The 26,860-nt window shown below is 42.2% G+C and overlaps 1 protein-coding gene across 2 annotated transcripts in view; it reads left to right on the top strand.

Annotated features, from left to right (window-relative positions):
* The window catches only part of LOC125285536, a 42,831-nt gene extending 16,182 nt beyond the window's left edge, over positions 1–26,649 (top strand). The window contains exons 6-21 of one of the 2 annotated variants that reach the window (XM_048230051.1): positions 7,152–7,268; positions 9,925–10,039; positions 16,437–16,583; positions 16,775–16,889; positions 17,092–17,876; positions 17,925–18,746; positions 19,266–19,347; positions 19,437–19,504; positions 19,606–19,660; positions 20,374–20,398; positions 20,509–20,647; positions 20,965–21,104; positions 22,342–22,441; positions 23,713–23,781; positions 24,848–24,994; positions 25,525–26,649. In XM_048230051.1, the coding sequence (XP_048086008.1) occupies positions 7,152–7,268; positions 9,925–10,039; positions 16,437–16,583; positions 16,775–16,889; positions 17,092–17,876; positions 17,925–18,746; positions 19,266–19,347; positions 19,437–19,504; positions 19,606–19,660; positions 20,374–20,398; positions 20,509–20,647; positions 20,965–21,104; positions 22,342–22,441; positions 23,713–23,781; positions 24,848–24,994; positions 25,525–26,187 (3,589 nt within the window). In that variant the 3' untranslated portion in view covers positions 26,188–26,649. Of the gene's footprint in view, positions 1–7,151; positions 7,269–9,924; positions 10,040–16,436; positions 16,584–16,774; positions 16,890–17,091; positions 18,747–19,265; positions 19,348–19,436; positions 19,505–19,605; positions 19,661–20,373; positions 20,399–20,508; positions 20,648–20,964; positions 21,105–22,341; positions 22,442–23,712; positions 23,782–24,847; positions 24,995–25,524 lie in introns of both variants that reach the window. The other variant, XM_048230050.1, reaches the window with a different exon arrangement.
* The last annotated feature ends 211 nt before the right edge of the window (positions 26,650–26,860 follow it).

The following is a 26,860-nucleotide window of genomic DNA, read 5'->3' as shown; positions in this document are numbered from 1 at the left end:
TGCTGGAGAGAGTTTTTGGACCCCCATGAAACCCCCACCAGTGGTACCATACCCTTAAAATTAATTTTGGCAAGAGCAAAGTTCCCACATTTAACAAATAATCCTGTTTAGAATAAATATGATCAACAATTGTGGTGCTAGGGCCACCCAAAAAGTGAAAATTCACACATGCCGTCAACATTTTTTAGGACTTTGGTGACCCACCTCTCACCCAAACGGTAAGGAATGTTGATTCTGCCTCCAGAATTGTGTAGTACAGGCTACAATGAACTACCACACCAGTTTCCAGCCCTCTACCTCTATTCAAACAGACGTTATGGGCTTCCAAAAATGGCAAAAGATGAAATGTGAAATTCCAATGTGTCAATTAGGGCCGTGGCACCCGAAATTCAAATGGACGCCACAGGCAAACCGTTTGAGATCTTGACCTGAAACTTCAGATTCCTTTGTTTGGTAACATAAGGCATGTATATAGCCAGAGAATGTCCGTAGACGGGCTCTGATATAGCCAAGTATGTAAATTCCTTTTCTGACGACTTTCTCTTTATCGCCATGGCATTTAGAATAAAGAATAACGTTCGTGAACCGTTCTGGTTTTCTTGCCAGCATAAAAAAAAGCTTACCATCGGCCTATCCGCAAATTTTAAACACAAGGGATGAATTGAACGATGACTAAGTCGGACATATAGGCATAGTTCATATTGGGAAAAAAGTTACAATATACAATACAAATACAATTTGGAACTCTAGCTTTTCCCCACCGCAGTCTTTTAATGCCATCTAATCATAACGTGCGCAGTCTGCGCCATACTTAAGCCCAAATCACACCCAAGATTCGCAACGAGATGAGCAGCAACTTGATGCAACATTCTAAAACCTTGCAACTGTGACCAGACATGTGAATGCTTTGCGACGGCTTGTAACGACGTGCAACATCTAATTCACACTGCTGTAACCTCCTTTCTGTAACGGTTTTGTGTCATTGCAAATCTTTAAACAGACGATCTGACGGGTTTTAGAAGATTAAATACAACCTGAAACTAAAAAACAGTACAGGCCTCTACTGGAGACCGGCCTTTAACCCAAACCTGTAGCCACGCCAGGCGTTTAAAAGAGACAGGCGTCTCTTAGGGACTCTGCGATTATTTGAAGTTTTACGGCCCCCCCGCAATGCCCATATGGGATGATTGCATTGAAGAATGCTATTGAAAACAGTCTCCTTAATTCCAAATGGAGACACCGAGTTGTTATTCTGGATGTTACAGCAGAGTTATGGTAGCTCTGCTCCACGCACAGCCCAATGTAGCACAAGTGAAGCCAAGACAATGAACCCAGATCTAGAACACTCATGGTTAGATAAAATGACAGAGTAAACATTCCTGTCTGGGGTTGGATTGGAGGGGGCAGGTAGTGATATTGCCTTCCTGAGCAGATTTAAGTTAGATGTCTCGTGTGTGTGTGGGGGGGGGGGGTGGGGGTGGCAATTAGTTAGATACACCATTTGGCGTTCTGTCTGCTTACAATAAACATTCTGTCTCAGTCGTTTTGGTGTCTTAGACAAAGATACAAGAGAATATGTTTAAAAGAAAAACACCAATATTCTACAGCATAATGGACAAAAATACATCAAAATGTATTTTAAAATAAAATGTCAATACAAAATGTATTTTGTATTTTTAAAATACTAAAAATGCTCTTTAAAGGGAGGACGACATCAATTTGCCAACCATCCTACACCATTCCATTCAGTACACTGAAGATTAAGTGGACAGTGTTTAAGCATCAGCTTTTCTCTGCCTACAAGACATACCATACATCTGCAAACAGTCAACAGATCAACTATCCCAACTATCTATATCAACTATGACCTGCCTGTTACATCTGATAGATCTGAGGGCCAGATGTACGTACATTTGAACCTAGCGTTATCAGCGCCATGGACACACCGCAGATTGCGAGCGCTGTCAGACCCAAGTTTCCTTCGTATTTATCAATCGTTCTATCCTTAGTGTAAACTGCGCCTTTCTCTGCCTTTCTCTGCCCATAAACGCAATTTACGAACGTCCACAACTGAATGGCAGCGCCTACATACAAGCGCAGTTGAATGAAGTTAACTGATGACAACATTAAAAAGAATCAAACGTTTAGCGTTCATTAAATTATACCATACATGATAAGATGTATACAAGCAGGGAGATCATGAAGATCAGTAGTTCTACTCTCTCTAACTACTTGTGCACGTAGGCTATGGAAGATTGGTCAAATCTAGCAAGTAGGAAAGTTTAAGTGAATGACGTGAAAGTGAAATAAGACATTCGAAAGGCCAACGAAAGTTAAGGTTGCTTTTGGTAGTACAAATACTTTCACTACAAAAACTGGTGCTCGAAATAGCGATTCTGTTGTCACATTGAACTGCAATTTGGATTAAAGGATAATTCTGGTGTGATTTTGACCTAAAGTGTGTTGAAACATGATAACGAGTGTGAACGTATGTCTCACGCCATAGCTCACTTCGGCTTGTCCCCTGCACTCAGAAATCTGGCGCTAGTTAGCCAATGCTACCAACACAGTGTTTCGTTGTGGTGCCTCGGGCATCGGCCTAGCCATGCAAATAAATCACTGTTTTACACCATTTACGAGGCTCAAAGTAGCTCCATACTTCATTGGTAGACTTCCGAGGGCCTTGACATTTAAAACGAGACATAGAGAACTTTGAAAAAGCACTGGTAGTGCTTCAACTGAATCCATGCATTTCCACTAAATTAGTTTTGGAATCTGATCCCTTATCATACCTGTTCGTTCGTACTCGTCGCTCGACTTATCGTGACTAAATTCAAGATGGCGTGGAACGGTAAAATTCCTTAAGGTAATGTCTGTATAAATCGTCTTGTAAATATACTACCAGTGCTTTTTTTTTTAAACTTCTCTGTCTCGTTTTTTTTATGTTTTTGTGATTGTATTTATTTGGAAAAGCAAAAGAAATGCTAGGCCTTGTAAAACTATTCAGATGTGCAATATAGAGATGTCAAAGGCTACTGTAAGACTCATTCCATTTAAAGGTATTGCTCAACACTGCTAATAGTCAGCTTTAACCAAATATTTTATTTATCAACCTCAACCCACTTATCGTAACACCCCCAATTATCACCACTTTTGTTCAGAAATTCTAAAACGACAATTTTTTTTAACACTTCAAAATAACATTTGCTAAATGAACCTTACATTTTTCAGTAGCCATAGGTGTGTAGATTTGAACAAAATCTGGTTTGGTTCTTAACGGGAGCATTTACTGCCTGAAATATCCGTCATCTCGTCATGAAATTAAAATTCCACTGGAGCTCCAAGCGGATGTGTACACGCAGCCTTACAACACTGTTTACAGCTCTTCGAGTCACGGTAAAATGTCATTTTTGGTACATAGCTAATTTAGATACAGCTATGGTGTGGGTGCTTGCGTTTCTTTAGGAATCCGCCGTCTTGGTTTGTATCAGGGTTGTGCACAATTCGAATGGCAATTCTGCTTCCTGTTTGCTACCTCAATTGAAATGCAAGTGAAATTCAAGAATTGAATTGGAATTTAAGAGCCAATTTCAATTCAATTCTGGAATTTTGCACAAGTCTGGTTTGTATAGAAATGGATATTAAGTGACGCATACACACAAGACGGCGGAAATACGGGACCGACGGTAATGGGGGAGTTCCGATATTGCATTTGATTACACCTTCCCCCTGGCAATTCTCTTGTGCAGTGCTGCACATGCTCTACCATATTCTTGATACGATGCCGCCAAACTCGGGGCCGAAGAGTAGATGGCAGAGTATTTGGATTAGCAGCTGCGCCTTGTTTGGGAATGATGATGACCTTAACGGAGACCAAAAAACAACCAATTAGAACAGGATCTCATGACTGGTTTCATAACTGAAAAGAAAGGAAAAGAGTGAGGCTGAAAAAAAAGCAAAATGCAAGCAAAAATGAAAAATAACCTTAAGTAACATAGTGGCCTTAATTTCTATACAGGAATATACTGTATATATATTTAATTAAGATATAAAATATTGGTGAATTTATATCTTAAGTGTGATGAAAACAACATATTTTTCTCCTCTCCACTCTCATTCCTCTCTACCTGACCTTCAAGTGCATAGATAGGTAAGGGATAATGTATAGAACGCAGGTCATTATTGGGAAAATACGTCCCGACAGGGCGAACCGGACCCCGACGCACAGTGGGAAGGGACTTATTTTCCCAATAATGACTGGCGTTCTATACATTATCCCGCTTATTACACGGCTACTTGCCAAAACTAAACTATAAACTCCCCACGATGTGACTATTTAGCCTACATAGCCTAGGCTATAGCCTATTTGTTACCGTTTCGTCATGGCTTTTGGTGAAAAACAAATAGTTCGACAACAGCACACGCTGAACTTGAATCAAACATTCTTTAGAACACAGCTGATAACCGTCTGCTTTCACTTTTGAATGAAGTTCCAGTCCTTGCGCAGTAATATGAAAGACGTAAATTAGAAGCACAAAGCCCATTTTCCTTGACAGCGGTCTGTTCTACTTAGCAACGGTCTGTTATTGAGAATTAGCAGACGTTGGGAAGGCCCATTCAAGTGAACGGAGCATTCTGCAGCACTCTGAAGAGCTGTGTAATAACCCTAGATAACAACCACTTACACACAAACTCACAGTCTAGTCCGAGAGGATCTGATACATGGTTGAATGTGTTAAGCGTTTTTCGTTTTGACAGTTCCAGCAAGAGGGAATGCAGTGCTGTCTGCAGAATGTTCTCTACCTTTGTGAGAAGGAATAGCTCAAGAGAAGATGGAGAGAGAGTTAGACACAGTAAACAAAATCTTTGCTTCATTTTAATTGAGAATATCAATGACTAGTGGATTCCTGTTAACATTTACATTTATGTTTATTAATTTAGCAGACTCTTTTATCCAAAGCGACTTACATATGTCAATCATATTACAAGGACTATTGTCGCCGGAGCAACTTGGGGTTAAGTGCCTTGCCCAAGGGCACAATGGCCATCCAGTGGCTGTCAGCCTTGCTCAATGCTTCATCAGCCAAGTGTCGAGCTCTCCAAATAAATATGATTCACCTACTCCACCCTTGGTGATTCACTTACTCCACCCTCCCTTCATTACTCCACCCTTCATATGATTCACTTACTCCACCCTCCATGTCAATCTATCAGTTATCATTGTCATTTAAAACATTTCGCAATATTTGCGGCTTCACGTTTTCAAAATGTTTTGAGTGCGTTCATGTGCACTATACACCACACACATGCCATGCCATGCCATGTCATGCCATGTCATGCCATGCACACACCATCCGTTCAACACACCCCCTAACAGAAATCGGTTCCAACGTCCCTGCCTCTCATAGGCTGCACATGTGTGAGGTGATGATGGTGCTTCACATTTGTTATCCTTGCGCAAAACAGATAGGTTGTTGCCTCATTATTGAATGACGAAGAATAATTTGCATTGTCTAGACATTTCCTTACCTTTTTATAATGAACTAACAACTACCATGTGTTTGCAACTCTGCTGGTTCCCTTGTGGTAAGATCTTATGATTTGATTGGTTCACGGCAGTGCTAACTAATGCAATGACGTTGGTCTATGACACTGCATTTCCAGAGCTAACGTTATTGGAGTAGACTGCATAGACATGCTGAGTTGACAACCAGAAGAATTGCACAGAAATATTTCACAGGCCTTGGTTTTAGGACCCATTGATGACAAGGTTTGAACGGTGCAGCAACAACCAATCTGATTTGACACGGAATGACTCAACTATCATTTTTATTTTTCATGGTTTTCATCCTTCAGTCATTCAAAGTCAAAGTCAAAGTCAAAGTCAGCTTTATTGTCAATTTCTTCACATGTTCCAGACATACAAAGAGATCGAAATTACGTTTCTCACGATCCCACGGTGAAGACAAGACATATTTTACCAATTTAAGTCCACAGACATATTTTACCAATTCATGCCATTCTAAAGTGAAAGTAAAATAGCCTTTCGTGTGCAAGCGCAGATAGCCGACCAGGAGAGATGTCACAGGTGGGCTAGTTGAAACTTTGAGAATTAAATATTAAGGAAAAGACGTTGAGTAAATAAGTGTAGCAATGTAGCAGCATGTTTTCTTCTAAAGTTGTTAATGTAAACAACATTAGGCCACTAACCTTATGTTGCCGTTCTTGCATGTGAGACATGTAGGCTACTGTGGGGGCTACTACTATATAGGCTACAACGAGTTTCTGTGATGAAGAATACTAGCCTGGGTGTTCCCATGCTGCCTTGCGCGCGATTTGATTCACGCTGCTAAGGCAGCCTGGAGACCATGGAGCAAATTTTCGCCTGAGATAGGGGACCAATCACAGAACAAGGGGGAAAGCGAGACAATGATGAGCTATGCACAGACGCATTTGATAGACATCCGTGGCACCCAATAAACGGATCTGGGCATTTTTTTCAAATACGAGAAAATTAACGTTTGGTTCCCAGACCACGTCTCATTGAGAAGTGGTGGCGCTAGCCAGGCTAGAAGAATACATGATGTTTGAACCATTTACATGTGCAAAAGGTGGAGAAAATTCAGACAACTTTAATAGAGAAGTTAGTCAGTGTAGTAAAGGCTAATGTGAATAAAAGATTAATTACTTCTAAACTGGCATGTGTAATTCCAAGACAAAAGCAATGATGATTGACACTATGAAGTCTAAGAAACTTTCAATATAACCTCATCTGGAGTATTCCGTTTAACATGTAATGTGAAGACTACTCACAACATTATTGACCGGTTGAACAAACTAACTAGGAAAATTTGCAAGTGGCCTAGGCTGCAACATATCAAATCATCTTTACAAAAAGCTTAGCCTACCCTATTTTGTTTGATAATGTTAGCCTGAAAAAAAAATAGTCTTACACACACACACACACGTATGCATACACACACACACACACACACACACACACGTATGCATATACACACACACACACTCACATACACACACACACACACACACGCACCCACACGCACCCACACATCTGCTTGCACAGACACTCTCTATCTCTCCTCCTCTCATTCATGTGTGTGTTGTGTTTGGGCTTCTCTGTGTTGTAGTTTCCAGTTTATGGGAGAGGTGGTTTCGGAGCGCAGACAGAAGCTGGAGGCTCTGGTCCACAGAGTAAAAAAGCAGAGAGCGTGCACCCAACGCAGCATCCAGGATTTGGAAGGACGGTATGTGAGTGTGTGTGTGTGTGTGTGTGTGTGTGTGTGTGTGAGAGAGAGAGAGAGAGTGTTGATGTGAAGGAGCAGAGATCGTGCACCCAGTGTGAAATCCAGGATTTGGAGTGTGTGTGTGTGCGCGCGCACGTGTGTGTGTGTGTGCGCATGTGCGTGTGTGTGTCAAAGTGAAGGAGCACAGAACGTAAACCCAGCGCTCCCTCAAGATTGGGGTGTGTGTGTGTGTGGCATCCTGCAATCATTCAGTAACCTGAGATGTGCTGAAAAGCTGAATTTTTAGCATATCTCAGAGGGGCCTTGACATGACTATTTAGTCTAACATCATGAATCTTACCTTCTCCATTACAACAGTATCCTGACAAGTTGGGACAACTGTACAGTTTAACAATTGACCAGAAATGGTTTGTTATTGTTATTGTGCAATGACGCATCAATTTTAAGGCAAGGCAAGTTTATATATATAGCACATTTCATAAACATGCGTAAATTAAATGTGCTTTACATAAACAAAAGCAAAGAGTGCATAAAAGCATACAAGGGCAGTAGTTTAAGAATGTAGATCAAATAGAATAGTTAAAAGACATAAAATACAACATAGAACAATTAAAAGACAGTGTGTAAAACAACAAATTACTGGAACACAGCCAACAACTTAACCTTGTGCTTCGTCATACCTTCAGTATTAAATTTAGCTATAGACCAGCTAACCAAAATAAAGCCTGAAAAATCCTTGACCATCAAACAGTCGCTCAACAGGTTATTATTACTGTGACAAAACCTCTGTTTGTCTTTGATTATCGGCACACAACAAGCATGCCTTTTATGAAACTCGCACAGATTCTCATGTTTTGGCATAAACAGTCAAATGAATGATGAGCATGCTGATTAACCCTCTATGGTACGGTGTTGCCTCCAATCAAACAACCATTTGATTGGATAATTCTTCAGCAGGGGTGGGAACTCCAGTACTATCCAATGCAATTTTGCTTCCTCATTCACGGACTGTGCAGGTATCTTGCGATGCCATGTTTTCCCTTGTGAAAATTGCATTTCTCAGTACTTTACTTCCAGTAAATCATCAAGAAAAAATATGAGCAAGCTTTATTGATAAGTAAAGATGTATTATCAACAACTTTTCAGAACGTGGGAGAGCAGTGTTCTAAACCACTGTAAAATATTGATTTTCATTCCGCAATTAGTACAATGAACAACTGAATTTAAAATTAGATTTTTGTATGACACTTGTAATGCATTGAAAAACAGATACATATTGATTGATGAATAAGTTAACTTTAATTCTTAAAAATAGGAATTATTTCACTTTTTACCATTATGGTACAATGTTGCCTTGAGTCAACAAATCTTAAAAATATATAAACATTACAGAAATATGTATTATTATTATTATTATTATTATTATTATTATTATTATTGAAGGTGTACCTTTTCAACACTTTGAATGCCACTCTGTTTTTGTAAGCTTTGGCCCAGAGTGCCTAGATCTAGATCATTGTTGACGATTTTGTAGAGCCACAGTGTATTCTATGTTATACCTATGGACACATACTATGGCTCGTTTGAAAGGTGAGACTTTAAGCTCTCAGTTGGTACAAACTGTTTATTTTTACATGCCTCTGTTCCTGAGAAATCCCAAGCTAAACAGTGGCTAGTTTTCATCAAAATCCCTGTTTTTTTTTCCCTAGAAATGGAGATATAGCGTCTTTCATGAAATATAAAGTGTTGTCTGTAAAGTTTCCGGGAAGTGACCTAGCGAGACCTGGCAAGACTGCCATCTAGTAATAAACCCACGAAAATAAATGGCCTGGTTTTGACCTGACGTGCATGCGTCACTGATTCGACCCTAAGCGGCAACCATCAAAAGCAGAGTTATGATAAAATGTCAGATTGTGCGTTTTCATGAGTTTTCAATCGTCATTTATTTCAGTTCTATTCATCATAGAGTTCCCAAAATCACACATAAGGTGTGTTAGAGTGTGTATTTTTGTAATTTTAAAACGCTATATTGCGCATGGGAACAGAAAACGCAATATTGTGTTTTTGGCACTCAAAGTGTGCAATGCCAATAGACTATTTTCCACTTTCTTCACAAACCTGTTCACCTCACACAATTCACTCTCACGCTGCCTTGTCAGCATTGAAATACACACACACACACACACACACACACACACAGACAGACATACAGACATGTAAGACTTTTAACTAGTAGAAAACAAAAAGTAGATTTGGGAGCAGACTATTTTCTACTTTCTTCACAAGCGTGTTCACTCAATAGTGCACATCTCACGCTGGCTTGTCAGCATTGAAATCTGCAAGTGTGCGCAGTAGACCGGGTGTGAAAAGGTGAAAAAGGATGACCACTTCCCTTGTGGCCTATGAGTATTGTAAGTATGCAAGGGTGTGGCCTGGCCCATGATGCCTTGTGACCTTTGACCTTGTGCCCCTTTAATCTTCTTATCTTTTTAATACTCACACACTCTTCAGTCTTGTTTATTAAAAATTTATATACTTTCTCTTAACTCTACTATTTAATTTATTCTTCTTTAAAGTTGAGCTGGCTCTTGAGCACAATCATTTTCATTACTGATAAATGTCTATGAGTACATATAAAACTTGAACTTGAACTCAGGCTTCTGGACCTGGAGGACGAGATGGACGGCTTCAAGCAGAATGTGAAGCAAGCACTGAAGGAGTTCCGGGACATACTGGTTCAGACCGCCATGAAGCTCATGTCCGACTCTAAGGTACGAGGCACAACTTCCTGTTTCTCATGAAGCATGGACAGCATTGCCTGGAACTGCATTGTGATCATTATAACAGCTTTGAAGTCATTTTGATGGTAAACTTACTTGTAGACTACCCCATAATACTGGTTAATTATATAATCATTATTTAATAATTATGTCTGGGGGAGGCCTATTTGATGAGAGAGAGAAGAGTTTTTTGGTGTATTGCTCACTTGCAATTTTACATGAATTAGTTTACTTCTTAAAGTTTCCACAACTTAACATCATATCGACTCACATTAGGCTACAGCCACTACAAATACCGTACGTTCTAACTAGCTAATACATTAAATCAGCTAACATTAATGTTTACATTGCCTTGTGTCGGCTACCCTTGGTGGACTGGTGTTAACAACTGGATGCTTTCGTCTCAGATGTTGACTCATCGTTGACGTGCTGTTGTGGTAGGCCTACGCCAGTTCTGCTTTGCAGTGGACACACTGCACCTCGCCTTTTTGAAGTTTGAAATTATCTGAAATGAACTTTGGACATTCTCTGCCTTTTACAGACGGTTTCTTGGCTCTCCGCCATCGCAGCAGCTTAATTCTGAAAGGGGTGTGCGCATCAGTAATAACAGTCCATGTGAAACAATAATCCCTGAGCTGAACAGGCCACATAACGCAAGTGACAGATATATCCAAAAGAGGTTCTTAAGATTCATTTCACATTCAAACAGATAAGCTCTATCAGCACCACTTTTTATTAATTTTACCAATTCACAAATTGAATATCTATCAGATATGTTTGTTCATTCACAAGTTTATTTACAGAAACCAAGATCTCCCAGAATATCTATCACATCCATTTATCAAATCTATCTATCTCATTCTTTCTCCATCCGTCTTTGACTACTTTTGTATTTTGTCTCCTGATTTTTTCAGTTTCAGTTTTCAATTAATATTGAGTGTATCTGTACTTTATCTCCTTTGTTTGGAAAAGTTTATTTGTTAGCCTTTTACAGTTGAGTAATTATTGAAAAGGGTGGAACTCTTGTACAAGCCCTTTGGGCTTTGTTCCCTCCTTGCTGTGCTAAATAAATAAACTAAAACTAGACGGGAATTAAACAAAGCCTTGAGGCAGAGAATTTGCATCGATCATTTTTTTAATCGAATTATTCAAGTTACTCGTAATCGTTTCAGCCCTACAACATACCCCCTACAATATTACTGATAAATCCTTTTATGAGTACATGACAATAAACGAACTTAAACTAATAGGGTGAATCACACACCCTTTCCAGTCCTAGCCTTTCAACTTGCTCTCCAGCGTCCCAGAGGATCATGAATTGCTTTACGGTAATTTTGCAATGGCCTACTATTTGTATGAAATCGTATAATATTACCTTGTCAGTCAGCATGGCTCTTCGGAAATTATCTTTGCCAGTTTGTAAACAAACCCACATGTACAGTGTCCAGGAGGAAGGGTGCTAGCCATGAGTGGTATCTAAGACAGTTGTGAAAAAAAAAATACTCACAACTGCAGGGGGAGCTTATTACAAATAAAAGTGTGGGTTTTTGAACATTCTAACATAAGATTCCGTTCCGCAACAATTCAAGGTTCAAGGTATGTTGAATTCAATGTACCCAGATATTCTTTAGAGCGTTCATTTTCCAACATTCACGCCACACCAGTGTGACGGTACACCTTTAAGGGTTAAAATCCCAAAGCTCATCAGATTATCCTTTGAAGTCCATGTAACTAAACATTTTGGCTTTTATTTCAAATGGATAGGATTAGACAGCTGCTTGGGGAAAACCATAATCAACATGACCTGCTTGTTGCGCTGACTAATGGCCTGTCTGACAGAAAGCATGAGTCATTTAATTTATGAAGTGAGAAACGGATTCCAGTAGAGGAGATAAAAGAGGAAATGAGAAGAGAGAAGCCACCTGTTTCTGCTGCAGTGTGTTTAGTATACAAACTGCAGTATACAAGCTGCAGTATACAAACTCAGGGAGCAGAAAACCAAAAGAACGAGCTTTTATTGGAACCATGTAAAATTGAGGCTTAATGAAATCAAGTGATCAGTGCAGTGAGTCCTGTTTGTTTATGTCAGAGAGACAGACAAGAGTGGACTGTGTGTCTGCATGTGTGTCGGTATTAAGACCAATTATTGTAACCAATTACTATGATTAGTGTGACGATAGTCCTTTTTAAGACATTGAAGATATTGATATGTTGATCAGATCATTGCAACAATGATAAGAAATTATAGTTTCCTGACAGAATTGGTTCCCATGTGAAACAAAGACATAGTCTAAAACCTTAGTGATCGAGCTGAATATTGAAGATACTATCTGACTGATTCTCCACTGACTTCATGAAATAAAACACAAAGAAAGAAAAGCTCTGTTTATCTTGCTTCAGAATTCTCTGACTTACACCCTCAAACGAAAGATGAAAGTATTTTATTCGTCAAAGGAGATCAGACAAAAAAATTCAACACTTCCATTCATGTGTCTGTCTGTCGAGCGCTAAGAAGAACACTTTACACATTCACTGTTGTTCCCTAAGAGCACAGGCGACACCTGGCAAGCAGAAAGGGGAGGGGGGCAGTTTGGGAGCACCAGGGGTAGGAAAACACAGCACAGCCTCAGTGGCAATAGAACAGTGTCAGTCTCTGTTCAGAGGACACAGATATCGGTGTTCCGCTCCCATCATGGTTTTTAGAACTCCCATCTTTCACGATTGTAAATCATTTTCAGGACTTGCTGAACAGAAGAGACAGTAAAATAACTGCATTTTGTGTTGCTTTAAGTTGCTAGTATTAGATGAAAAATACATTCAATAATATAGCTGCAAGCAGCAATGAGGGGGCCAAGCAGATAGGCCGGAGTAACCATGGCAACGAAATGCTGTTGGCTCAATGCTGCAATCAGACGTATGGCCATAAGCTGTCAAAGCAAGTTTCACGTCTAGCACGTCAAAAGTTACAAGGCAAAATGCATTTTTGCTAATTGCAGTGACCCTAGAGGTCAAAGGTCACATAATTTCTTCGGCATTCACCTGATGGGGTCATGAGTCCATGTACCAAGTTTGGTTTTGATACATGCAACAATTGCTGAGATATGAGCTCACTTCCTGTTTGGCGGCTTCACCACAAATTTCGATTGGATGTGACGGGCGAACGCTTCTATCAATTGTTACAGAAATAAATGAAGTGACAAGGCATGGTCTGAAGATGGTCTGTGACAATTTTGGTGAGGTTCCTCCTGATAGGGTCATGAGTCAATGTACCAAGTTTGGTTTTGGTACATGCAAGGGTTGCTGAGATATGAGCTCACTTCCTGTTTGGCGGCTTCGCCGCAAATTTTGATTGGCTTTTACAGGCGAACGGTAATACTTCCGAAGACAAAAAGTTTTTTTGTGAGGCTTGGTCTGAAGATGATCTGTGTCAAATTTGGTGGGAATCAGAGAAAGTATGTGACCCCTGATACATTTTAAGTGTTTTTGATGAAATCCAAAATGGCGGAAAATGACGTCATAGGATGCGTTGAACTCGGCTTGGTCCAAGGATTCCAACAATACCTGACTTTTGAAAATCGGACCAACTGGTCAAAAGTTACGTGCATGAACGCACGTCCAAATTTGGCCTGTTGGTGGCGCTAGAGGGTTCGAGTTGCCGACATGAAACTTGGTGACATGAATCATGGGATCGTCCCCAATCAGTGTGCCAAATTTCCCAACTTTTTACCATACGGTTCTATGGGCTGCCATAGACTCCCATTGCATATAATAATAATAGGAAAACGTAGAAACACAATGAGGTCCTCGCAGCTTCGCTGCTTGGCCCCCAAATATGAAATGTCTGACAAAATTAAATCTCTCCTGTCAAATTGTCCGATTGAAACTGGCTAATAATCCCGTCCCCCTAACACAATCTGAATTTGAGAATAAGCCTAAAATGTAGGCCTATACAGGCTCGTTTGAAAGTTATTAAACAACATGCATTTCAAGTAAAGTGCACGCTTAAAACGTCTGTTAAACAATGAACGAATGAGTGAGACGGTTGAAACGTGTCAATGCCCAGGCAGACTAGCCTTAAAAGCTTTTTTCAGAGGCCACACACAATGAATGATAGTAAATCGGTAACGCCTAAAGCCTCAGATGTCCGGTCAGCTCCACCACCACCAGAGAAAAAGCCAAAGTGTCGGGCGTATGTCGGAATCAGTGACGTTGGAAGTGGAGTTGCTGGGGGTGCGGTCGCACCAAGACACTTGCCATTTCCCGTGTAGACAGACCCATAGCTACACTGGACATGCAACTGTGTTCTGTTCCCAGACCATGCTTTCTCTGTCTATGATCTGCAGGGTTAGGGCCTCCTCAACGAGGAGATTGCTGGTGCACTGATAATTTGCGGCACAATCGAATGGTATCATTGAACCGCTGACCGAAAGAAAAAGAAACTGAACATTTTCCAGAATAGGAAATAGTTCTTAAGTTAGTGTTATCAAATAAAGAGGCTTCGTAGTAGTGCGAGCGCTCATTATAGACCCTTTCAAGAGAGTTCCATTATCAGCATCATACTTGGCCCCACAAGGCTTCCTTTTTAACATTCCATATGTTATCTTAATGCAGAGGAAGTAGATTGGGACCCAAATAGAACATTCAAGCATTGTTTTTGTTTTTATTGTTGAAAGGGTCTATATATATTGTCAAAATATTGATTCTTGGTGAGAAAGAGCCTATAATCAAAATTATTCCAACACAGCTGTTATCTATTCTCCATTATCTGTCCTTCACATCATCAGATGCCTTCAAAATTTGTTCAAAAAGTTTTATCTTCATCAGTGAAGACCGCATGCATAATGTGCTTTAACAGATAATTTTATCCAGAGTGTGAACTAGCACAAAGAAGTAGGTGGGCTCGACTGATTCCAAGTAGGGATACACTAATACAGTATATCGCCCAATATCTGCATTGTTGACTTATATTGGCAAATTTGTATAACACTAGGTAAATGTTGTGTTATGAAGGCCTACAATACTTGATTATTTTTTTGTATGAATATGTTTGTTTCCACTTTCCCAACAAAAACTAAGTAAACAAAGAAAAAAAATATCGGCTTTGGTTATCAGACAATTTTTTTTATTTTATACATCATTATTGATATAAGAAATCTTACTTGCTTATAATTATTATAACACTGAAAGTTGTTTCTGTTTCTCCAGGATGATACTCAGGTCAGATGAAGTTTATAGTCTTATCAGTGTGTTCTGTTAATTAAAGCTATGGCCTTGGAGGTGTCGTTAAATGCCTGAATTCACATCACAAGAGCAGGCACATTTGTTTATGTTGGCAGTCTGTTATCAGAAAGAAGCCTTGACCATACCCTGTTCAGGTCAACAACAAAATTCCAGCAGCAAACCCAAAGTCCTTTGGGACGAAACATAGTCTTATACCGGTTCATCATACACAATTACATTGTTTCTAGAAATACCATAACAAACAGACATATGCCAATACCTTGGCACTTTGTGGATAAAAACCCATGATCATAATGATGTAGTTCCAACAGAGACAATAGACAACTCAAGATTCAGCACAATACGCCATATGCATCCCTCAATCTTTCCTGCCATTGGAGACTGCATCACATGATAATTATATGTCAGCACTATACTCTGCAGAAGCATTGGCAATGCATATCACATAGTCACTTGTCTGCCTCAGGGAAAGCCCCCACTGTCCTAACAATGGATGTCGCATGATCTTTATTAGAGAGCCATTCATGGAGAGAGCAAGTTGGATGTACAGATGTACAGAAATTACTCTCAAATACTGAAGTTTTTCCTAGACTTAAAGGACAATTCTGGCGCAAAATGAACCTAGGGGTTAATAACACATGTGTACCGAGTTCGACCGTTCGCTGGGATTTGTTTTCATGCTAGTCGAATGTGACCAGTTTTATTGCAAACCGCTAATTAGCGTGAACCAGACATGAACTGTAATGTGTTTCTTTTTAATAAACTGCCTGTACACTTACATAGTTCTCAATGCCTCGGTTTACATGTAGAGACCCTCATTGTGCTACCGTGTAAGTGTGGTGTCATTTTGAGCCTTGTTAGTGGTATAGAAATAGCGATTACTTCTTACTGTATGTCTGTCCCGAAGGCTAGCGTTAAACGCTAATTAGCGGTTTGCAATAAAACTGGTCACATTCGACTAGCATGAAAACAAATCCCAGCGAACTGTCAAACTCGGTACACATGTGTTATTAACCCCTAGGTTCATTTTGCACTGGAATTGTCCTTTAACATATTCTATGTAAACTATGCATTATTATTAACACATCCAATTTATGGAGAATCTCATGTTTCTCACAAGTGTGTGTTACTGTTGTGTGTTGGGCAGGTAATGTACACTTCGGAATTCGATCGCCTGAAGCGGCAGCAATCAGTGCTCCAGAAACTACTGGAGAGGCAGGCGTACCTACTGGCCTTCAGTGAGAAAACCCTGGACCGCATGGACCAGATTGCGCTATTGTCCTGTGTAAATCAGGTACACACACACACACACACACACACACACACACACACACACAATCTCCTCAGACTAAAGCTCCAGACCCCCTCAAAAGGTCCAGCGGCAGCTGTTTCCCAAGCGGCATGGTGGTGTTTCTATTTCAAACCTTCAACACAGTCACACACACACACACTCCTCAGACTAAAAGCTCCAGTCCCCCTCAACAGGTCCAGCAGCAGCTGCAGACGGTGTTGACCCAGAATCCTCCTCCCTTCGCCCACATGCTGCAGATCTCCCTCCACGTCAACAAGCCTGAGGTTCAGGAAGCCCTCAGCCGTTTCGGTAGGACTTACCACCGAGCCCAGGACTACCGTGTGGACATAGGGTTGGGTTGATATGTGTTGGTTCACTTTGATGTCTTTGATGTGATAACAGATCTGAAAGGAAAAAAAAATGTTGCTTCTCAATGCTTTTTCAGTCACTAGGTAGATAGACTCAGAGCCGTGTTTTTATGTTTACGTCACTTTTATTGTGTGTTTTGCAGGAAAGGTGTCATGGAGGCTTATTCCGTTTGCCTGTTCCAAAAAGAACAGGCCTCCTAAGAAAGCCAAAGAGACCCCTCCTGTTCCTGGTCAGTTGGTGTCCCTGGAGAGCCTGGAGCCGTTATGCCTGCTGGGGCCTGCAGAGGGCGCTCCTGCTGTTCCTCTCATCACCACCAGAGGGTGCTCTGTGTCGTCGCCCACAAAGGTTACGGTAGAGAGCACGACCTCGTCCCCTGGATGCAGTGAGGGAAAAGCTGGACTGGATTCGGTGACTAGTATGGAGTGTGAGCCTTCGTCCACCGTGCCAGACCCTGTGGGCAAACCCAGCTCTCCACCCGAGAGCCCCCCTCTAGTGGACACGTCTGGTGTCACCACCAGAGCTAGCATGGAGAGACTAGCGTCATGGGACGAACGTAGCAGAGTAACTGGGATCAGTACAGTTGCCCCGCCCGGAAGTTCTCCTACCCCGTCAGCCATCATCAACCCTGGCGGGGGCTCTGCCAGTAAGGAGACATCTGTTGTGGTCGTGCAGGACAGACCAATCAAGGGCCGTGCTGAAGCTTTACCTCAGGACATAGCTGCTAGCAGCACTGCTAGCGAAACTTGCTGCTTCAGAAGGACAGAGTCTGCGGCTGTAGAGTCTCATGAGCACGTGCAGAGGGAGTCTGAGGCTGTAGAGTCTCATGAGCGCGTGCAGAGGGAGTCTGAGGCTGTAGAGTCTCATGAGCGCGTGCAGAGGGAGTCTGAGGCTGTAGAGTCTCATGAGCGCGTGCAGAGGGAGTCTGAGGCTGTAGAGTCTCATGAGTCTCATGAGCACGTGCAGAGGGAGTCTGAGGCTGTAGAGTCTCATGAGCGCGTGCAGAGGGAGTCTGAGGCTGTAGAGTCTCATGAGCACATGCAGAGGGAGTCTGAGGCTGTGGAGACTCGTGAGCGCGTGAAGAAGCAGGAGACTAGAGTCCCAGATGTTCTTGTAGCTCAACTCTGCTCCTCACACACAAAGACAGACACCAAACATCTAGAGGAGGAGGAGGAGGGGTCAAAATGCCCAATTATTATTATGAATGTAGAAGCAACGGGGGCAGTTTTATCGGGGGAGGAGTCAGAGTACACAGAGGCGGTAGGGTCTGATGAGGTCACACCAGGAGTGGGGTCATGTCTACAGGGAGAGGAGTCAAAGGTCACACAGTCTGAATGTCCAGTTATGGGGTCATGTGAACAAGGGGATGAGTCTGAGCATGTCCGAGAGTTGGAGTCTCTGGGTGTCACTACTGAGCGTGTGCAGGAGTTGGAATCTCTCCATGTCACTACTGAGCATGTGCGGGAGGTGGAGTCTCTCCGTGTCACTACTGAGCATGTGCGGGAGGCAGAGTCTCTCCGTGTCACTACTGAGCATGTGCGGGAGTGCGAGTCTCTCGGTGTCACTACTGAACATTTGCGGGAGTTGGAGTCTCTTGGCGTCACTACTGAGCGTGTGCGGGAATTTGAGTCTCACGGTGTTACTACTGAGCATGTGCAGGAGGTGGTCTCTGACTGCGTCATCACTGAGCATGTGCAAGCGGCTCCACCAGATGTTCCTGTCTGTCCAGAGAGAGACCAATCATCTATGGCCCCTTCTGGTCCTTCGCCTCTACCTGCATTTCCACAAACTCTCTGCCAGGTGAGTGTGCGTGCATGCGTGTGTGTGTGTGTGTGTGTGTGTGTGTGTGTGTGCGCATGCTCACCTTCCTCATCTATGTGTGTATATGTGTGTCTCAGAATCTGTTCCCTCTCGCACACACATGGTCTGTATACATCTGTGTGTGTTTATGTGCCTTATCATCAAAGTCTCCTCTCATTCTCTCGTGTGTGTGTGTGTTCAACATTTCAACACTCTCTCTCTCTCTCTCTCTCTCTCTCTCTCTCTCTCTCTCTCTCTCTCTCTCTCTCTCTCTCTCTCTCTCTCTGTGTGTGTGTGTGTGTGTGTGTGTGTGTGTGTGTGTGTGCCTCTCTCACAGACAGTCTCTCTCTGTCTCTTCTGTGTGTGTGTGTGTGTTTGTATGCGTGATTTGCTCCTCACAACGGGTATAGCCTGACCAGACCCTGCCATCAGTTGTGTGTTTGTGTGTCTTATTCAAAGAGCATGTGATAACTGAGTGCAATCATTCGTTTTAGAGTCTCTGTTGATTTGTTTCCACAGGAGCGGCCAACACTTCAGTCTTTCCTGAAAGCTTTGAATCTGACAAGGAGTCCAGGATTGGTCAGAAATCCAGCGGCTTCTGGTAAGAATGGTCAGCCAGAAATGACAGCCCAGTCACCTGTGGTTCTCCTGTTACTGACTCCAAAGCCTCAATCAAGCCTGTTTGTTTAGCTTCACAGGGTGCAGGTGCAGCTGGACACGAAACTGACACCATCAACAGCTACTGCTGCCCTCTAGAGGTGAATACCTGCTAATGCGAATTGCTAGTGTTGGTAAGCGAGTATTATTTTCTCACTAGTGAGCAGCAAGTCTCACCATGCTATTGCCTTGGTCTCCACAGGAGGAAGACTTTGATGAAGAGGATGATTGTATTGATGTAGAAATGCAGGATGAAGGTATTGTAATAATTAATTCAATAATTTGTTTGTTTTCACTCACTGGCCGACTCAGAAGCAGCTTTTTTTTTTTTTTTTTTCAGAAGCAACTCTGACGTGGTTGCTGTTTGTGTGGTTTGCTGTTTGCCTGAAACTAGTGCATGTATCCTTTTAGGCAAGTCCCTCCACTCGGCGGCCATATTGTAACGCTTTATGGGCACTTACCAGGCATCTATTTCGGCTGAAATGCACATGCGCAAGGCTTCACAACACCAACCTTGCTCTAGTGGCGAGATCACACCACATGATTGGCACGATGTACTCACATGTCGACTTCTTGCTGCGGAAGGGACAGGATATTTGTAGACAACTGCCATATTGACGTTACAAACTAACCCTGTGCATTTCTATGGAGGCATTTTTGAGTGTTGTGTCTCCTCATTAGAAAGTCTCTGCTTGTATCAGCTTGAAGTGACTGCAGTAATCACATTAACTTTAGATCAAGCAACAGCATAGACGTGACACTAGGTGTCGCTCTCAAAGCATTATTGCTTTTTTTTTTTTTTGCTGATGTCTTCCCTAACTCTGTGCCTGTTATGACACCAAATGAGTTCAGAGAGAAAACCTAAATTTGCTGTTTGGACTGAGAATAATTGAATTTTGGTTGTGTGTGACAGTGATTTTCACATTATTGTAAGCTTGATGTGATCTCAATCTCTCTCTGCTTCTCTCAGAAATCTACCATCTCTTACCAAAGAAGTGAGTATTAAAGCAAAGTTAAAGTTCTGTCTATTATTTGTAGTTTGATAGCTTTGATAGCTTATAGCTTAAGTCACACGTAAGACACCCATTTTTATGCTTTTCCTTAGGCATTGGCTACCTCAGGTGTCAGTCTACCACATGCCCCTCCCCTCCATCTCTAGTGGTCAGCCCCTACCTCGGTTTCGCCTCCTCCAGGGGGAAGGTTCCATGGAGTTTCTGATCCAGGAGATACCTGAGGATAACAAGGTAACGTCTGTGGTGTCTAGCAACAGCTGGTCAGGAAAAATAACAACAACAACAGCATTATTACTTCCGAATAAAAATATTACTTCTAAACAAATACAAACATGTATACATACATACCGTCATACACACAAAAACACACACACACACAATATGGACAGAGCTAGTTGGACACCTGCCATTACACCCTCAGGAACTTCACTTGAATACCTATGTATATTGAGAAAGAAAGGCAGCTTTGGGTCCTTTTTGTGGGTGAACTTCAAAGGTCTATTGGTGCTGTAGGAACTTTGACCTCTGTGTTTGACCTCTGGCTGTAGTCTGCAGAGTGCAAGACCCATGCTGTCCAGCAGAGGCGCTGTGTGGTGTGTCACATGGAGGGCATGCTGTACCACTGTGCCACCTGTAACCGTGGATACCACAAAGGATGCCACATACCGCCCTTAATCACCAAACTCAGGTCAGAAACACATACATACACACACACACACACACACACACACGCACACACACCCCATCTTCCACATACATAATGCACATGGGGGTTGGTGTTTGTGTGTCACCCTTTGCAGGGTACCTGCGGGGTCTTAAAAGTATTGAAAAAGTCTTACATTTAATATTGTCAAATTAAGGCCTTAAAAGTCTTGAATTTCATTTACAAGGTCTTATTTTTTCCTTTGATAGAATTGATAGAATACCGTAACGTCAATTAATTTCCGTAGAGACCATGATATTGTAGATCCCAAGTGGAAATACGTCTTCAGAAAATAAACTGTCGCTTTTATTTTGAAACTTGTGTTCACAGTTCTCATTCCTCAGTCATTCACGCCATTCTAAGGTGGGATAGTTGAAACTTTGAGAATTAGTGTCTATCTCAAAGTGTCTGTCTCAAGCAAGTTTATTTGTTATCTGATTTGTTCCAACAAATATGCATATCTCATCATGCATACGCTAGTAGACTATGCTAAAAAGTGTCCATAAGACCTATGACATCTTCAAAAATGCCTGATAATTCAGGCTCAGAAATTGTCTTTGTTTTAAGGCCTGAACCATGTCCAAATAAAAACAAACTCATGTAGATAGATTGCACACTCCCAAATTATATTTTATGTGAAGAGTAGCATTTATATGTAATTTGTATGATATTGCGTACTCCTTAAGTGTGTGGGTGTGTGTGTGTGTGGGTGTTTTTTGAGAGAGTGGGTGTGTGATGTGTACTAGGATCTGCCAGAGGTATGAGTTAAGTAATCAGTGTGTTTATGAGTGTATGAATGAAGGGCTGTGTGTAAAATGATTAATCTGTGTATGTGCATGTGAGTGTGTGTGTGTGTGAGTGTGAAAGGAAGGATGTGGTAATTAATGAATCTGTGTGTGTGTGTGTGTGCACCCACATGAGTGAGTGTGTGTGTGAGCGTGTGTGTGTGCCATGTAGGATCTAAGGTGTGAGTTAAATATCTTTGCCTGTGTGTGCACCCACATGAGTGAGTGTGTGTGTGAGAGTGTGTGTGTGCCATGTAGGATCTAAGGTGTGAGTTAAATATCTTTGCCTGTGTGTGCACCCACATGAGTGAGTGTGTGTGTGTGCCATGTAGGATCTAAGGTGTGAGTTAAATATCTTTGCCTGTGTGTGTGTGTGTGTGTGCCATGTAGGATCTAAGGTGCGAGTTAAATATCTTTGCCTGTGTGTGTGTGTGTAGCGAAGGCTGGGTGTGTGGCCTGTGTCTGGATGTGTCGGCGGAGGTGAGACTGCAGGGCGGCTTTGAGGGAGGATCCTGCATGAACGCTCAGGACCAGAAGGTAGGGGCCTGCTCGTCGGGGCACACTGGATGCGCAACTGAAGGGTTCCGTTCACAGAGTGTAAATATTTCTTTAGATGACGGGTCTCTTATTTATTCTTTTTTTAAGTACATTTTTTGGGGCTTTTTTTGCCTCTATGGGAAGCAAGCAGGAGAGAGATGGGGCGGGATTCGAACGCGGGTCCCCTTGGGCACCTGGGCCTTACCATGGTTTGGGTGCTGCAACACACACAGCTCATTTGTTGTTAATGTGCACGCCGCTATCACGTCTGGTTCAAGTTCAAGTGGTTCAAGTTCAAGTAGTTTATCACGTCTGGTTCAAGTTCAAGTAGTTCAAGTAGGAGCGTCTCCGTGGCACACATAGAAAAGGCAGCGCTGTGCTATATAGCACTTTAAGAATTGCATCGCCGGTTCGAATCCGGCCTGATGTTACGGCCGTTTCCGCGGTCTCACATTGTTTCTTGAATTTCCCCTGGGGATCAATAAAGTATCTATCTATCTATCTATCTATCTATCTAGTTTATTGTCATGCACTCATAAATGGAATTATAAGTAATGAAATTATTTTGCTCAAGAGCCAGCTCAACTTTAAAGAATAAATTGAAAGTAGTAATTAAAAAGGTATAATTGTGTGTGTGTGTGTGTGTGTATGGGGGGATATGGTGTGTGTGTGTGTGTGTGGGGGGGGGGGTGGTAATGGTGTGTGTGGGAGGGGGATGATGAATGGGGGGTGATGAAATGGTGTGTGGGTGTGGTGTAGCCAGTTCCATTGAGTACAGTGGAAGCTAATGGTTGGTGGCCCGTGAATGGAACGCTTCAGTTAAACATGCCCGGTGTAACCTGCTTCTAATACTCCTCAGCTACACACTGAGTTTATTCTGTGGGTTTATTTAAAGGTGCTATGTGATGTTTTTTTTTATTAAACACAATGCAAAGAAACAACCTTAGCATTACGTCATCATGTGAGCCCATGTGTGACGTTAAATACAGTGCTAAATACAGTCTTAAATACAGTGCAAGTCAGTGAAAGAATGCTGTGTTGCTATGTTTCTATGTTGTGACTGGAAGCCCATAGCTTTGTCTGTGTTTAGTTGACAGAAACATGAGTACATACTATTTTCTGTGTGTCAATTTAACATAGATACTATACTTTTAGATACTTTAACATACTCGGCTGAGGTACTTACTGCTTTTAATGTGTGTGTGTGTGTGTGTGTGTGTGTGTGTGTGTGTGTGTGTGTGTCTGTGTCTGTGTGTCTCTGTGTTTGACAGATTTGTGAGTACTTGCTGCTCTCACTGTGGTGCAGCAAATACAGGCCTGTACTTTTCATGCAAAATCAGGTGAGTTTGATCAGCACGCACACACAGGCACACATGCACGCACGCACACGCACACACGTACAGTACTATGCCTGTGACTATTAGGAGTACTCTTACACTATTACCAACATGAAACTTTACTTCGTAGATTGTGAAGATGATGGGGGAGGGGGGGGGTTTAGCTTCTACAAGAGTAATTAACAGGCTAAGAACAACTTTATTCTGTGCACTTACATAATGTGTTGTAGAAGAGTTTGAATGATGAATGTGTGTCAAGGAGAATATTAAGACCAAATATTCAGTCTGGTGGAGTGCCACTCATAATCAGTCATGTGGAGAAGCCAGGCAGATTCGGTGATTTGACTTATTAGCCCACACACACATGACAATATCCTGGGAATCAATAAAGTATCTATCTATCTATCTATCTATCTATCTATCTATCTATCTTGATACACACACACACGATTGACTAATTAGCCTAAATTGAGTTTATGCAAAGGATTTTTTTTTTTTTCAGTGCCTAAATGGTTGTGTAAAAGTAGACTTAGTGTGATGGAGTGTTCATGTAATGCAACTGATTGAGCAGCACTATACTAACTAAAACTAGGTCAGGGTTTTCTCTATATTATGCAATCTCAGGTCAACATAACAGATGCAAACCTTCATATATTCTATATTCATTGCACATAACGTGAAATCTTTAACAACGTTTTTGTTTTAATCTTGATTGTAGTTTACAGCTCATGGAATTTCAAAATATTAGAATAAAAAATGTACAGTACAGAAATGTCAAACTGAGAAGAGCTCTAATCATCAATCAAAGATTTCCTGAGCCTTTAATTTCTCAGTCTGGGCAGGGCTATGGATCTTTACACGATGTGCTAATTTTCTGAAATTTTTGAGCACCTGTGATCTAATGTTAAAAGGTGTTTAGGTAATATATCAGAATGAATGTAGCCTTCTTTAAGCGGATAAAAGAACAAACCAGGAAGTGGTTTGCTATCAAATGAAAAGCTAAGCTGGCAACAGGACTGACCTGGCTCGCCAACACACTGAGGTTTTGGCTCTGTGTGTGTGTCTCCAGGAGCCAGCCTCTTGCTCCTCTGGCGCCGTGAGCATCATGCTCATCCGTGGCCGGTTGCTACAGAAACTAGCGCCTCCGTACCGCACCTCTTCGGAGTTTGTGTCTGACATCTGGCTCCTGCTGGACTTGCTGCTCAAGAGGGCAAAGGTTAGCATCATTACACACACACACACACACAGGTGTTCATTACATACACACACACCCAGACACTCAAACAGGTGTTCAAGAACTCTGATCAGTACCCCATGGTATAAATCCATTTAACAGTTATTCACACACTTTGTCATTTTGTTTTCCTCTATATATCTTCCTCTCATCTCATCTGTATATCTTTGTCTCTCTCCTTTCTCTTCCTACATCCTCTCTTTCTATCTGCCTGTCTGTCTATCTGTCTCTCTCCTTTCTCTTCCTACATCCTCTCTTTCTAACTGTCTGTCTGTCTATCTGTCTCTCTCTTCTTTCTCCTCCTACATCCTCTCTTTCTATCTGTCTGTCTGTCTATCTGTCTCTCTCTTCTTTCTCCTCCTACATCCTCTCTTTCTATCTTGTTTGTCTGTCTATCTCTCTCTCTCTCTCTCTCTCTCTCTCTTTTCTCTTCCTACATCCTCTCTTTGTCTGTCTCTCTGTCTCTCTCTCTCTCTGCTGTCTCTCTGTCTGTCTGTCTCAATCCCTCTCAGTGGAAGGCCGAGTGTGAGAAGCAGGTGAAGTCTCTGCAGATGATCTTCTCCAGGCGGCTGCAGCGAGTGATCGGCCACAGCCTCCACCAGTCTCTCCTGCGCAACCCCCACCGCCAGCGGCAGAGGGGCCGGCCTCGGAAACAGCACAAGGGGCTGCCGGAACAAGGGAAGGAGAGGCTGCCCGACCGAGGGAAGGAGAGGAAGGCGCAGCGAGACGAAGGGCGGGAGAGGAAGGAGAAGAAAGTGGAACGAGTCGACCGAGCGAAAGTGGGAAGATCGGGAAACACAGGGAAGCGGAAAGCTGGGAGGAAGGAGAAAAAACGATCGCAAACGCAGTTGCAGTTGCGGAGGCAGTCGCAGGCACAGGTTCAGACGCAGTTGCAGATGCAGGTGCGGACTCAGTCACTGATGCGGTCGCAAACGCAGGCGCTGACGCAGTCACAGATGCAGATGCAGATGGAGTCACAGTCACAATTACAGGTGCAAATACAGACAAAGTTACAGTCGCAGATGCAGACGCAGTTGGAAATACAGACGCAGTCTGATGCACCCAGGACTAGTGAGGCGCCATCATCAGGCGTGCTGCGGTTCTTTCTCCTGGAGAAGGACAACGGTCGGACCCAGACAGGGACTGAGGTGATGAGACTTCAGCCACACACGTAAGCATCTTCCACGCACACAACACACACACACACGTTTACTACTGACATAAGGTGCCAAACACACACACACACACACACACACACACACACACACACACACACACACACACACACACACACAGTTAATGGTCTCCAACAACCATACACACTACTGAGCTAAAGTGCCAAACACCCCCACCCTCATGCATACACACACACACACACAGACTGCTGAGGTGCCACACACACACACACACACACACACACACACACTACAGACTGCTGCTCAACAGATGTGTGATGTGTGCAGTGATTTGAAGTGCCAAGAGTTTGTGTTTGTGATGGCCAGTGTTCCAGTGTGCATTTTACTTAAAGGTTTAAATACAGGTCTATTCCTGTATTTTATGTATATAGTTCAACTTTTTTATACTGTGTGTTTGTCTATACTGAGGATGAATAAAAAAAGATTTGTTTTTTGCCAAAAGCCTTCTGTTCGCTCATTTCTGAGTGGTTTGACGAGTTCCTCTGTTAGACACACATCATTTACATTGACCAGTCATTGACTCATGGAGATTGACACTTTGGATTAACTAAAGATAACAACAGCTGTAAGTGATGTTATCTCTCTCTCTGTCTCAAATTCAAAGTTGCTTTATTAGCATGACCATTAGGTTACAGTGTTTCCAAAACTAAAC

This window comes from Alosa alosa, chromosome 20, assembly GCF_017589495.1.
Source record: "Alosa alosa isolate M-15738 ecotype Scorff River chromosome 20, AALO_Geno_1.1, whole genome shotgun sequence".
In the NCBI taxonomy this organism is placed as follows: domain Eukaryota; kingdom Metazoa; phylum Chordata; class Actinopteri; order Clupeiformes; family Clupeidae; genus Alosa; species Alosa alosa.
The sequence above is the reverse complement of the archived record's forward strand: the minus strand, read 5'-3'. Positions and strand labels throughout refer to the sequence as shown.